Below are 14,645 nucleotides of genomic sequence, written 5' to 3'. Positions count from 1 at the left end.
ATATTCCCTTAGGAGATTAGAGGTTTAGTACTATAAATGGAAATCATTCTTGCCTCATTTCTGCTTGTTTAAGTAATAGCAGATAAATTAGCAGTGAACAACAGCATTGGAAAGGGGATTGGTAATTTTAATAACTATGTAAAACCGTGTCTATTTAATTTGACTAGAAAGCAGTCTTATGCAGTTACATCCTGAGTTTGTGGCTTGAGCTTCTACGTTTCTGTAGTGGTTTGTTGTGAATACAGTTTGATTGACAGATGCCCCAACAGCTCTTGGAGACTCTGTCCTCATTTGCCATGTCCATCTAAACTGTCACTTTCTGTTGAAGAGCTATTCTTTTTCTAGCACCCTTATCATCTTGTCCTATGGGCCGTAGAGTGGCTTCTGACACTCCTCATGTCCCGTCTACCTTCTCTTTGACTGAAAGGTTGGGTACCAGCCAGAGCTTCCTGTATGTTATCTACAGTACACCACATAACATGGTTTTGCAGATTGCCACACCAGATATATTGAGCACGACAATGTGGCAGTTTCCATTACCCCAAGCATTGTAGCGTTTTTATCACACCCGACGAAGCTAATGTGTGTATGCTCATTGAATTTCAGTGAGCCACAGAATGTGCCAAGCGCTGCCAATGGAGCCTGCTGCAGGAGGGCATAAGGTTGACCAGCTTGAGCTAGCCAGCTTGCCAAGTTAGAGTTGTAAAGGGGGTGTGGTGTTGTGGGAAAGATTTATCCAGGTGACTGCAGCCACACATGTACTTTCACATCTTTCTGCAGCGTTCACAGCTCATTCTCTAAACAGCCCAGATGCAGCTGCAACAGAGAAGCAGAAAACCAAACATAATAATATTCCCCCTGTGCAACCACAGCCTGATTTATAGATTACCTAAAACAAATATGTCCCATTCATACAACAGCTAAGATTTGTGTGACCCGATCAGCTGGTGCAAGGGAGGCCTGTGGTAACAGATGTTGGTGCCTGCAGCCAGGCATTGCTTTCTATCCTGCAATGAACAGATGTGCAAGTGAGAGCACTGGCTGACAAAATGGTCAAAACAATGAATGAATCTAATGACTGGATGGCTGAGCATTCAAACAGACGCTGGAGAAGCACTATAGATCGTTGTTTCAAAATCAACCTTTCCTATAAGTCTGACACGCCACATTTCACACTTGCATGTCCATAAAGTGTATATATTTAAATACCCATGAGTTACCATATTATTCCTTTTATTAATATTGGCCACTGATATTTATTTCTAATTCCAATGTCAGAGACAAACATCTGACAAACAACTTCTTCGGTGACCACTACGTTAATGAATAAATCTGTAACATTTGGTTATACAAAAATTCAACCATATAAATGTCTTTCCTGCTTTTTTATGTCAAGCCCAGATCAAATTTTAAGAATTTTAGTTCAGGTGCAAACTCATTAAAACTTTCAATAACGATAGAATCAAAAAAGGTTGGTGTGTTGTTCTCCTTTTAAAAAAAACAAAGACTTAACCAGTGCAAGGACAGTTTGCCAGTGACGATGTCTACGCAGAGACAGAGGAGGACTGGTCTTTGTTGTTTCAGGAACATGGTACAAATGAGATGGACGTGGTCTAGTATAGAGGCTTTTTGTGCTAATTTGAGTGGGCAGCCAATCAAAGGTTTGTGCTGCAACAAATGAACATGCCTTTACCAGCTGGTACTCTGGGTCAGGCAGACTGCTCGGACTGCTGGCAGGCCTGGTTATTAGTTTTTCAGACAAATGCAAAGATGGTAGGAAAAGAATATCCTTTTTCTGCAAATTGGGCCATCAGTGACAGCACATCACCATGAGTCACTAAGTCCTCTGCCCACACTATTTGCAAAGTCAAATAAAGTGATTAGTGAGACAAACACAACGAATGAACATGAACAGTTATTTTTTTTCTCTGAACAAAGAGCCACTTCTAACAATGTGTTTGTTTTAGTTGAATAAAATCTATACTTTACCTTTGACTGAGCTTACTGCCTCTTGAAAAAAGTTATTTAGCTTTTAGAGAAATGTTTCTTTAAAAACCAAGTTTGGTGTTGATACAAAATTGCTTCTTTTTTTTTCCCCAATTATTGAGAACGCAACAAAATTGTGTGGACAGAGGGCCAAAAAAGCAGGAAAAGAAAGAAAAAAAACATAGTTGTGTGTAGGCTCCCGATGCGGTTTGTTCATAAGGGCGAACAGGCAACACACCACCGAAGGGGATTTTTTTTTTTTTTAAATCATATTCTTTCCAGTGTTATAGCGGTTGTGACAGTTCTAGACAGTTGGAGCTGCTCTGTATGTCATTATCCAATCAGTGTAGGGATGTGCTTCATGAAGTCCCGCCCCTTTTGGGCGACTTCAGTCAGGATGAAAATCACCCTGACTGCCCTCATCAATTCACACGTAATGTCAGTTTTTTTTTTTTTTTTTTTTCATATTTCAGTCGTCACAATGCATTCTCTATGGGTTCCGGGAGGGCTCACCCTAACGTGCTTTCATCATACGTAACATGAGCATAGCCCACCTAACCACTGCGCTAGTTGCATTTAAGGTCAGCAATGGCAAGTGTATGGAGCAACTCGATCATTTCCCTGAAAGAAGTCCTTTTCAGTCTTTGCAGTAATGAAGATAAATTGGCAACGAAACAATTAGGACCTCCCAGACCAAATTTAAACATAAAACAAGTTTCTACAAAGGGAGGGAAATCATATAGCTGGGGATTTTTTCGCGGAGCTGGTATGACTAGCAGTCTGCAAAGCAGCTAACGCTTTGTTCTGCTACCCCTGCACATTGTGTCACCCTGATGGCAGCAACTGTTGATGTTGGTTTTTAATAGTTATTTTTTTCATTCAAATGCTGATTTCAGGCAATATGTTCATCTGTTTATGTTTGTGTTAATTTTTGCAAATCTCTACAATTGGCCAGAGATTATATTTGTATATATAGTTCACTGTTGAATGTGTGCACTTTAATTTGCACTTTTAGATAATTAAACTGCACAAAATCTTTTAAATATTGTCACTGATATGGCTCTGATCTGCACAGTTATTCTATTTACTATTTGTTTCTGCAAATACAAAGTATTGTTTGTGCAATGTTGAGTAAGTTGAATGCACTACCCCTTTATTTGGATTTATATAAACTATATGTAATTTTAAACTTTAAAGAACTGTAAATAAATACTTTTGTTTTTGATTCACAGTTTATCTCTCTGTTGATCTTCATTTATAGAGCCAAGGTAATTTCATTGATTGAAGACTCCTGGATGTAACTTTTCACTGTAGCTGTTACATTTGGTATTGCTATGTAAGTTGACCAGAAAGTAACAAGATGTGGCAATTCTCTTGCTGCCTATTAATTTTCCCATTGAACGGGTCACCTCGGTCATCATCAGAACAGTTGCTCCCCCCCCCCCCCCCCCCCCCCGAAAAATTTGTCAGGAGCCGCCACTGGCAGGCTCTTCCACCAGTGATGTGTTTAGTGCACAGATATGAGATTGACTGTTCTGTAATTGGACAGCTTGCTTTGTGCACAAACTCTTCCAGTTATTTTCTTTGTCTGTATAATTTTGATTGTCTCTGTCTGCTGATAAGCAGACTCATGAAGTGCTAACATGAGCTAAGCTTAGGTCAAAAAATGAAGGCTGCAGGGGTAGAGAGACACAAAAACATTTCAAAAGAAAACAGGAAAGCTGTGTGTAACAGTTATCTTAAAATGTGAGACCATGTCAGACTACTCTACCATTTGGTAGGAACTGAATGAAATTTTGAGGTTAATTTACATCTTTACAACTTTACAACTTTCCATTGAACTTAACTCAGCTAAGTAAACAGAATAAAACACAAGACACTTAAAATAAAAAATTATCGGGAAATGCAAACCTGTAAAACATTGCACTACCACTGTATGACTCTCAGAAAGACTCTTTAAAACAAATACAGTCTCTGTCACTTATTATTCTCAGGTTGCACGTTGTCACAGTTACTTAAACTTTTTGAAGTTCATTCAATGCTTGTAGACCAGAGATCAGAGTGCAGATTGTTCACTCCATCACACTGGGTCCAGCGTTTGAGGCTAAAACGGAGCATTTGAATTGTCCTTTTCGTCTGTGGTGTCTTGACTGCCCCTCCTCCTCTGTAATGATCTAACATGATATTCCACTCGCTGCTAAAAGCTGCCAATACTCAGAACGCATCTCTGGTTTCTGCACCACCACAAGCCACAGCGGCATGATGCGGTATCTACAACCTCAGCCTCTGACCAATCACGTCGCAGATTGTCACTGCCGCTCAGCAAATGGGAGCACAATGGCAGAGCTGAGTCTAGCAACGAGGAGGAGGATGAAGAGGAGAAGGAAGAGGGCAGTGGAATACTGCAGTAACAGTCCCAAGGCGTGTAGCTGGCATGTGTGTGTGTGTGTGTGTGTGTGTGTGTGTGTGTGTGTGTGTGTTTGTTACCAAGATTAGGTGGGGGTAGAGAGCATGTTTTTGTTTTTTTTTGTTTTGTTTTTTTGTTTTTTTCCCATTTATGTGTCTGTATTTGCTGGTTGAGTGATATGCAGAGTGAGAAAGTGAGGAAGAAAAACATGCCTCGGAGTCAGAGGCAGACATAATGAAGCAGTTTGTTCCCCCTTTTCCCTGCCCGCCTTGTGTCAGCTAGGATAATTCCTCTGTTAGTCAAGTGAAAGGCCATGGCTGAGGGGGTGTTTCTCTGTGATACATTTCTGAAAATGAATAGCAGCTTTTACCCCAGCTGTGTGCTTATGAGCTGAACTGTTAATTTATGGACCAATTTCTGATCAAAATTGAGCTTTTCAGCAACGTTTGCAGATGCTGCCAAATGAAAAAATCGTTAGTTGCAGCTCCAGGGCTGATTCTGTGCTGGTGTATTCATCTGGTATTGTTGGGTGTCTCTGCGGTGTGTGTGATTGCTTCAGGGCTTATTTATTTACTGGGGTTGGAGGACTGGGTCCTAGTAAACTAATGTTGAAATTAAAGCACTGTTTCCACATTGGTGAAACTAGTGCTCAGATCATATACAGAAGTAAAACTACCTCATACTCGACAAGAGGGAAGTCTGCACACTTACTTTCATTAAAAGTATTCTTAAAATGGGATTGCTTGAGACTGTCACTTTTGAAATTCTTAATACTGTGTATACATAATTTTCTAGTTTTCATTGGACAAATTGGAGCTTGTTTTTCTTTTCTTTTCTTTTCTTTTTTTTTTTTTTTTCCAACTACCTGCATTTCAGTTTTGACAGAACAATGACCCTTATGAGAGTAATGATGCCTTAAGTAATGTGACTAATGTGTAGGAAAGTAGGAAAAACTGCTAACTTCTATAATTATTCTTTGGACTAAGACTAAATCTGTTTAGCTGTTTTTTTTCTTTTGTTTTGTTTTTTTTTTTTCATTTTAGCTGCGTAAAATCTTTTGGTTTCCACTACTTATTTGAAGGGAGACATTCAAACTGGCAAATAGTTTCAAAGAAAAAAATATGTAAAATTATATCTTAATTGTATGTTAGTATACAGATGTTTTAATAGATTGGACACAGACACTAAAAAAAAGAAGCTAATTTGAAAGCTTCATTATATCAAATGGACAACAGGGAGAACTCTGCTGGTTATAAAAACAAAAACTGAAAACACTCATTTAGTTTCCAGTCTTCTACAGTACCATATGGTGTTAACCTTTTTGAAAGAGGGACCCAGTATGGAGGGGAAAAAAGGGGCTATTGCAATGTGTGCCTGCCCACCTTGTGATGGACAGACGTATATAAAAACATTAGTATTCTTAAGATTGTACAAGATCAAGCCAAAGTACTAATTATAATAAATATATTGTATAATTGTATTATAGATAATACATATAAATAAATATTTCATAGAAAATGGAAAAAAGAAAGACATCAAACTAGATTTTCAGCTGACAGGGGAATGCAAAGTGGTCAACCACTCGGAAAGGACATCTATTATTCTCACTGCATAAATGTATTATTTGTCTTAAATATTGTATAACTAATAAAAGAGACAGGAGTGATTTTCACTTTCATGCATTGTTCAACTTTGGTTCAGGGATTGCATTTTACAAATAATTCGAAAATCGAAAAATCGCGTATTCAAACTCTACTTGACAAATGTTCAGTTGTTTCTCCAGTACAATCTACCTTAATACAGGTTACAGGAATTAATAACCTGATGCAGGTTATCACTTCTCAGTTCATTTGACTTATTATGTGTTGTGTGGCTGGCCTTTAGCTGCCACTCTCACCACTTTGATACAGGCCAGCGGAGGAAGATGAAAGCCTCATTGGTCAAGATTGCCACGCAGGCCTTTGACACAGAATTGCTGCTCTGGCATTTAGTGAGGGCATATGAGCGTAATCATTATGCAGAGGTGTCCGACAGCAGAATGGAGAGCGGTGAGGTCCAGCCATATTTCATTAGGCTTCCTCATGCAACCGAGGGCTCATTAACATGCATGGCCACAGGTTGTTGTTATGTCTTCCTTTCTCCGTCTCAGTATCTGGAACACAGTTTCAGTCTGACAGATTCAATGGTAACTGACTCAATCTTATTAGTCCACAGTCAGTGGAATTGCTTGTCATGCAAACTGCAGAAACTGAAATGCTTACACTCCTTTTCAAACACAGATGGGCCATGTAAAAGACAAGTGGAGTTTAGAGTACGCTTCCCCATGTTCATATAAACATATCAAATGCTCATCAAATTTTCATAGGATGATAAAATGCTTTATTTGTTTTTTTTGGAGTTTTTTTTTTTTGAGCACAGACATTTGTTTGTTAGACAGTATAATAAAGTTGTGAAAAGCGTGTTACTGCTTTTTTTTTTTTTTTTTTTGAGAGAGTATGAGAATCTGTTCATCAGGCCACCTTGAATACAAGAAACTTCATAAAGATCAGTTATATATCTCATACATTTCTTTATCTAAAAGGAACTTCAGCACCGCTGCTGCACATTTTCTTGTTTTCATTAAACTAGGCTGATGTGCAATAAGTAAATGTGATATGCTGTTTCCCTCCTTTATTTCAAAGTTGTATAAGCTTCATTCGGCATATTGGGACTCTAAGGCATCATTACTGTCAGACGGGTCATTGTGCTGCCAGCATTGTAACAGACTATGACATCAACCCAGCTTGTCCCTGTGGGCTTTATATAGCACAACACCCTATCTGCTTCTATATGTAAACACAGATCCCCCTGGAGGAAAAAAAAAAAAAAAAAAACTATGTTGTTGCTGCGAGGCAAGAAGCGGGAAGCGAAGCAAAGAGGAGAAATGGGAGGCAATGCAAGCATACTCCCCTTTTTTTCTAGGTCTAATCCCTCTTAGTAGGGGAGCGATAAGCATGTTTTGACTTAGCCCCAAATTTCCTGTTGTTTATGCATCCTTTGCCAAACCACGTGGATCCCTGTAGAGTCGGATAATCTTAGTGATGCCAGTTTGGAAGGGATGCGCACATATCGCTGCCTCTTGGCCCTGGTCAGATCGTAACAGCGGGGCAGAAATGAGAATGGCTCTGCGTCTGTTTGCCTTAATTTTCCCCTCTGTCTGCTGATCTTTTTGTAAGCATTTGCCCATAGATAGGAATCAATCAGAGCTGGTGGCTCTATTGCCATGCGCTTTGCTTTCCTCTCTAATGCAATACAACTCTTCGCTTCCAGAAGCAATGGAGATTGATGCAATTATGCCGCAGGCTGTAGCCTACTTACCCAGGGAAAGAAAAAAATAAATAAAAAATACCCCAACATTGTGTGTCACAAGGGCCCAATTCCTTACTGGTGTGAAAGACTTCTTAATCTTGCTGCAATTTCCCACTAAGGCCTTTTTCTGGTTGTGCTGATATCATTCACATTATGAATCTCCTGAATGGAAATTGGGCCATGTGACCTAAAGGCAGTAGCTTTCAGTGAAACAAGGATGCTCATTTCTCATTTCATGCTTACCATCTGCCAGGACAACACTTAACCTCCTGGAAGCTTTCTCTGTCTGTCCCAACACCTCACATTCCCAATTTAGCTTGATGCACAGCGACACAGGAGGGAGTCCACCACATACAGTACACGTGGCATCTGCTGCTGTGGAGTCTTTGTGGTACTGTGGTGTTTTATTTAGTTTTTTGTTTTTTTTAAGCCATCCAAAGTGATCACATTCAAAATAATTCTGATTGATTGTGTGCCTGGCATGTGCAACTAATTTGGTTTGCAGTTTGACACCTGAGGTCTCCAATCACTCGAGCAATGCTATTCAAGTTGTCCAAATTCTAAGACATTTTGGGTTGGCTTCACATTCTCGGTCAAATAAAGGATATTAGTTCTTGCTTTTCCCATTAACAGCAGTGTGAATTGAAGACTGTAAAAGATTGAGCAAGAGCCCAGCAATGTATGCAATGCCCAGCATTACCTGATTGGAAGGATGAACATGAGGAGAAACTATGAAAACACCATATCAGTTCAAAGTGATGCGGAGTGAAACAACTGAGAGCAGGAGGGACAGGAATCATAATAGCATAAAATCATAAAAGTCATCCTTCTATGCAGTTTTAATGTGCACTATTAGCATTTTATTGGATAAAAACATTTTGATGTCTCTCATTCTTGTTATCCTTTGCTGTGTGACTGGACACATGACTTGTGTGGACTGACACATGGTGCAGCCACCATCATCATAGGGCTATTCCCTGTAAAGCCAATCTTGCATAAAAATCTTATTTCACTCTTTTCTAACTATGAGTTGGTTTTTTTTTTGTTTGTTTGTTTTTTGGTTTCTCCCCCCCCCCCTCTAGAAACCTGTCTGCTAAGAGTGGACTGGTGGCTTTTGGGTGAAGCCACTACCTACTATATACCAGCTGCCTACATGTGAGATGTTTAAGGGTTATCTGTCAATTGTAGCTATAGAAAATGACTTGGGTGACTTGCCTCCTTTATTGCCCATGCACATTTTCATTCACGTGCAGCAGCACCATGGACCACTACAACTAAGGTCTAGGAAAAAAATGTTAGTAAAAAATTGCCAACGATGTTGGTTGCTGTCCCTCATTTAAAAAAAAAAAACAAAACACTGCTAGCACTACACTGTTGCAAAAAAAAATGCATGTAATTCTGGACAAAATGTATGTGTAAGATAGTAAGGAGAAGGAAAAAAATCTCCATTCTCACCCCTTAGTCCCATAAGGCTACAGCACTGGGCCACAGTCACGTGTTGATCTATGAGTAAGCATCCATGCTTGGTCTCTGCTTTTTTTTCCACTCATGAGCATTTGCCACTTTGGATCAGTAATGTAAGCCTTTTTCTATAACGTATTCAGGTTTTGATTATTTTAATAATTTGATCAGATGCATGTTGCCTTGTTATATCGAAATGGAGTGAGTGACTAAAGTCAAACTGTATTCTATGTCTTGTATCACAGTTCATTTGAGCATCAGTCAGGACAATGAACAATATTGATTTGTTGGGTATGGATCTTGATTGGGTCTCGGCTCCATGCAACTGTTTCACTTGGACTTGCTGTACTGGAGTCTTGACTAGAGCCCTGCAGATGACTTAAGTGCATTTCTTCCAAGTTAAATATCTTTAATAATTGATTTTCACTTCAGCAAATGAGGTACTTCAGTTGAGCCTTGGCAATAGTGAGTCTTTAGCAGTAGATTAGTGTTGTTTAGAAGCAATGGGTCATACAAATTTTTGTTGTGTGTTGGACTTTCTTATTTTCCTGTGACTGCTTGGCTGTCAAAGTTGAATCTGGACCTCAGTGCATCTTTCACTGCAAACACAATGTGCACGTGAAGATGGGCTTCATGAATAAATTGGAGTGTAATTGAACTCTGCTGTCATACTATAAAAATAATGAATGAACTGCACACACACAAGCTTGAATGTACTGCTTTAAATTGTCTGTCTGTTTCCATCTTTCTTTCTGCAACAAACTCATTGATTCTGTCCCTTCCTTTTTACTTGATCTCTGACACGCACACACTCATTATGTTTTGATAGCATTTGGCCTTGTAGCTCAGTGAAACAGAGCTAGAAGATGGGCTTCTCTTCTGATGAGACAGTAATTAGTACTAAGTCCTAAGGGAGTGGAGATAGACCTCACACAGCTTGACACTCCCTCTCTCTCCATCTTTTTTTTTTTTTTTTTTCCTCTGTCGCATCATCTGCAGCCATTAACGACAGTAGCTGGTCTTTGCTTCTTACTCATTCTCCAACCTCATTATGTACCCATCCAAACAAACAGCTCCCTCAGAATTGTCATTAGCAAAATTTGGCATATCCAGCTAACTTTGTCTGCCTTTGTTGGGCTCTGAAAACTTCCATTGTGTGCAATTCTGTTAAGAGAAGATAACATGTAAGGGAGAAACACATAAAAATGCAGACCATTAGGAGCTTTTTGTGGTTGTAAGAAATGGTTACTGAGTGAGAGTGTTACTTTCAACTGAATAGACTCAAGGGAGCACTTCAGAATTATTTCTCCTGGTGTGTATACGTAGCTCAGCCTGCTCTTTTCTGCCCCCTCTCTCCACTGTTTGGTTATGGTTGACTCATAAGAACACACAAACTTGCATACGGTGATGGACAGCATTTCCTTTGTGGTTATGCATTTTCATTAAGCAGTTAGACACTATGTCATGTGTGCTGCTGTGGACCATCAGGGGATGGGCACTCGGGTGATATGGCCAGGAAGATTCTGTTCGCTTCAGCAGTTTTGCTGGAATGATTGAGTGTATGTGTGTGAGAGCCCTGTTCTGGGAATCATGTATTGCTATCTCAGGACTTTTCCAGACTGTAGATAGATAACATTTTGTGAGCTGTTTTTTTACTTTGTTTTACTTAAAATTTTTATCTATCTCATGATTTTTCACAACTATTCTCTGTCCTATTTGTGTGTCAATGTGCTCATGTGTTTGGGTGCATTTTGTGTGCAGTGTGTTGGTGGACAGACCCACCACTAAGTGCTTTGGGATTACATGTTCAGATTAGCCCAATGAACTCATTTATAACCAAGATCCTGTCATCCTTTTAACTTTCTTTGGCCTGGTGTTTTAGGCAGATTTGACTTGACCTTCCACAGCCTTGCCAGAGCCCTTGATACTTTTTACATAAGCAGTCTACTTCTTAAGCCTTTTACTCCAAAGAGAAGGTTGAAGAAACTTCTCTTTTATTCTTCACTGCAGCTGATGCTTTCAGTTAGGAATGATGCTTTGAGGTCATTTTTGAAAATATATCTCGATTTGTTGAACGCTCAGCGTTACCCATGCACACAAACTTTCATAAAATCCATATCTAAAATAAATACGCTCTCACACCCTGATGATGCATCCAGAACAATTTGGGGTTCAATCTCTTTCCCCACGTAAATCTTTAAATGCAGACAAGAAGCAAGCCACTGACCAACTCTACCTCCTCCTCTGAGGAGTATGTGAAAGCAATACAAACAAGCAATACATACACTGTGTGGCTATTGCAGAAAAAAGACTGCCAACAAAAGTATCAAACCTGGTAAAAGGCTTTTGCAACAGCGAGGACAAATAGGAAGAAACTGGAGGTCACAGAACTCTGGACTTGATGAAGGTTGTTACTCACTAAAATTTATGTTCCTGCCAATGTTGAACTCTGATCTCCTGTCCTCCAGTTTCCCTCTGTGCTTCATTTGTTTCTCTCTGTGGAGGCATCTCTGCATTGGGAAGGCAGAGTGATGCTAATAAATTCACTTAGCGATGTGATTAGTCTATTGATCCCCCCCGCCCCAACCTGCAGCAAAAATTGTCTGTGACACAGCATATTGACACTGACAGCAGCAGGATGCAAATACGCATCCTAATTTTGGACCCATTGAACAGTGAAGATCATGTATCATTTCCCATTCAACTGTGTATTTACAACAACACTGACATGCAGGATATTTTTCAACTTGCTCTGCCTCATTGGTATGCTTTATCCCCCTGCAGACTGAAGAAGAAGTCTCAGTCGGTGGATATTGCCAGTCAAGGTTTTTCCCCGACTCTCGTGCCAGCCTCGCCCCTCAACAAGGCTGCTTCACCTGTTGCCAAGACAACCACCGTCCTCGCAGTGCAGGAAAACAACACCACCAACTCCCAGCGCCGTAGCCCCCGGTGTGGGGAGCTGAAGAGAGGCTACACCATAGGTAAATGACATAGGGGGTGGAGTTTGTCTGTTTGTTTCGCACAATCTAACAGATCCTATATGAAAAAATGCTTTTCATCCCCTCTAGCATTTTCCCAGAGATTACAAAAAATAACCTTGTAATATTCCCAAACTCACATATTAATCACATTTTCATATTATGATAGTAACTGCGCCTGTGCCATAATATCATCAAGCGTTGCTACATTTTCAATGAATTTACTAAGACACTGTATTTAATGTTACATGTCCAGTTATTCCATTATCCTGTCGTCATAACATAAGGAGTTGCTGCCAGGCTATTCTGTGTATATGTGAGCCTGTGAGTGTTTGAGTGTTTCACACTTTCTAAACTGTAGGCATGGACTTCTTACTCAGGAAAACTGGTGCTGCATCAAGTCCATGGCTTGCTCATCTAATTCACGTCTTGTCTCTAAACTCTAATTACGTGGCTGTGATGAGGTTAATAACGCTGATGAATCCGACTGTCTGCTGCAGCTCTATTTTATGTGTTGGAGGGTAGGTTACTGTGGTGAGAATAAGTACACTTAAGGGAGGTGACTTCCCACACATGAAATGAGTTTGAGCTAAACTAATTTTAAACTCATAAATGCAGTGTGTCTCTGATCACTTCCTTGATGTGGTTTTGTCAGCAGCTGGCTCGAGTCAACGTTGGAAAGAGACAGGGTGTTGGTGAAACAGAACTTTTGAACGCAACCAAAAGATCGTCTAGATCTTTATTTTGGATGGATTTGTTTCACATTTGTTGTGGCATCCTTGGTGCTTCAGCTCTTACTTTATCCTTTTTTCTCAGTTATTTCATATACTCTGTATAGTTCACCAATATTCATATTGAACCCGAAAACAGTGTTTGCTGCTGTTGGGTTTTGTACCAGACTCTACAAATACCAGGGCTTTTTTTTAAACATTTGTGTCACTGTGCCTTGGTCCCCCAGTGGAAACATGTCATGTCAGACTGACTCTTAGGGCACTGTGTATACACTGAAGACATTTGGAGTGTAATGTAATGGAGTTAATATCCTGGATGTGAAAAGTTCACTAAAAGAATGATCCAGTGATGATCCACAGTGGTACATGGCACTATTGCTGCAGTATATGTGATGTATTTCATATGGGATGGAAAAAGGAAAATTAGGTTTTGGTCCACACTTTAGTTAGATGATGATGACACATGTAAAAACATGGAAATGATCGACAAGATAGTATCAGAAATTAGGGAACAAAGCACATAAAATAACAAAAACGAACTAACAACAACAAACTAAATTCATAGTGCTTTGTAGAGCGATGCTGAATAACATTGACAACAAAATGAGAGCTGACATTTGAGTTCCCCATATTTGGTATGAATTTTTAATCAAAGAAGTTCAGGCGTGAACGCTGATATTTCACCATTTTGATTATCTGTGTCTGATTAACGTCACAGTTACCAATGTAATTTGGTTTACAAGTCAAACTGATTTATTACTAATCAACAGAGCAGCGCATATTGTCAAGTGGGCTGACAGACATACTCGCTTGTTAAAAAGGCTTGGTGATGTCGGCAAATGTGGGGAAATTAAATTCTGGTGCGTGACAGTAACTCTTGATGCACATAACACTTAACTTGATCCTCTTTCCATCTGTCCATCTTCAACCACTTATCCGAAGTTGGTAAGGGGCTAGCAGCTTTAGCGAGGAGCCCCAAACTTCCTTTTCTCGGCTAACTCTGACTGGGGGATCCTGAGGCACTCACAGGACAGTGAGGAGATATAATCTCTCCACCTGGTCTTGGGTCAACCCTGAGGTCTCCTCCCAGTTGGGCATGCCAGGATTTGAACAAGATGGGAAAGTTATTTGGATGCATCACCACTATGCCAATGTCTGGAAGAAGACCTGTCTTCTGTTACCATCAGATGAAAGGATTTTGGTTAGGATGTTCAGGAACAACCCAGGAACCACCAAGGCTCAGGCCTGCCATAAACTGGAAACTACTGGAACACCAGTGTCACTGTCTACAGTGAAGAGAGTTTTGCATTGCCATGGACTAAGAGGGTGTCAACTAAGAAAGAAGCCCCAGCTCCAAAATTGATACCTTCAACCTTGACTGAAATTTACAGCTGCCCACATGGACAAATCAAATGTCTTGTGGCGACAAAGATTGAGCTATTTTTCCACAATGACAAGAAATAAGTTTTGGAGGAGTCAAGGTGAGGCTTTCAAACCCTATAATACTGTACCAACTGTCAAGTATGGTGGTGGTAGCATCATGCTGCCAGTGGTACTAGTGTAGTGCACAAAGTGGATGGACTAATGACGAAAGAGGACTACATCCAAATTATTCAAATCCACCTCAAATCAACAGCAAGACAACTGAAAGTTGGGAATTTTGGGAATGGCTTCCCATGCCCTGACCTAAACCCTCAGCTTCAAAACATGTTTTTAGCACCGTGAACATCTTTT

The 14,645-nt window shown here is 40.0% G+C and overlaps 1 protein-coding gene across 4 annotated transcripts in view; it reads left to right on the top strand.

The window, feature by feature from the left end:
* Window positions 1–14,645, top strand: part of oxr1a (oxidation resistance 1a) — a 135,502-nt gene that overhangs the window by 47,888 nt on the left and 72,969 nt on the right. For all 4 annotated transcript variants that reach the window (XM_029503541.1, XM_029503542.1, XM_029503544.1 and 1 more), the window contains one exon: window positions 11,987–12,183. In XM_029503541.1, the coding sequence (XP_029359401.1) occupies window positions 11,987–12,183 (197 nt within the window). The remainder of the gene's footprint in view (window positions 1–11,986; window positions 12,184–14,645) is intronic.

Source organism: Echeneis naucrates, chromosome 6, assembly GCF_900963305.1.
Source record: "Echeneis naucrates chromosome 6, fEcheNa1.1, whole genome shotgun sequence".
Taxonomy (NCBI): Eukaryota; Metazoa; Chordata; class Actinopteri; order Carangiformes; family Echeneidae; genus Echeneis; species Echeneis naucrates.
Note: the sequence above shows the minus strand (reverse complement) of the source record. Positions and strands in the feature narration are given on the sequence as shown.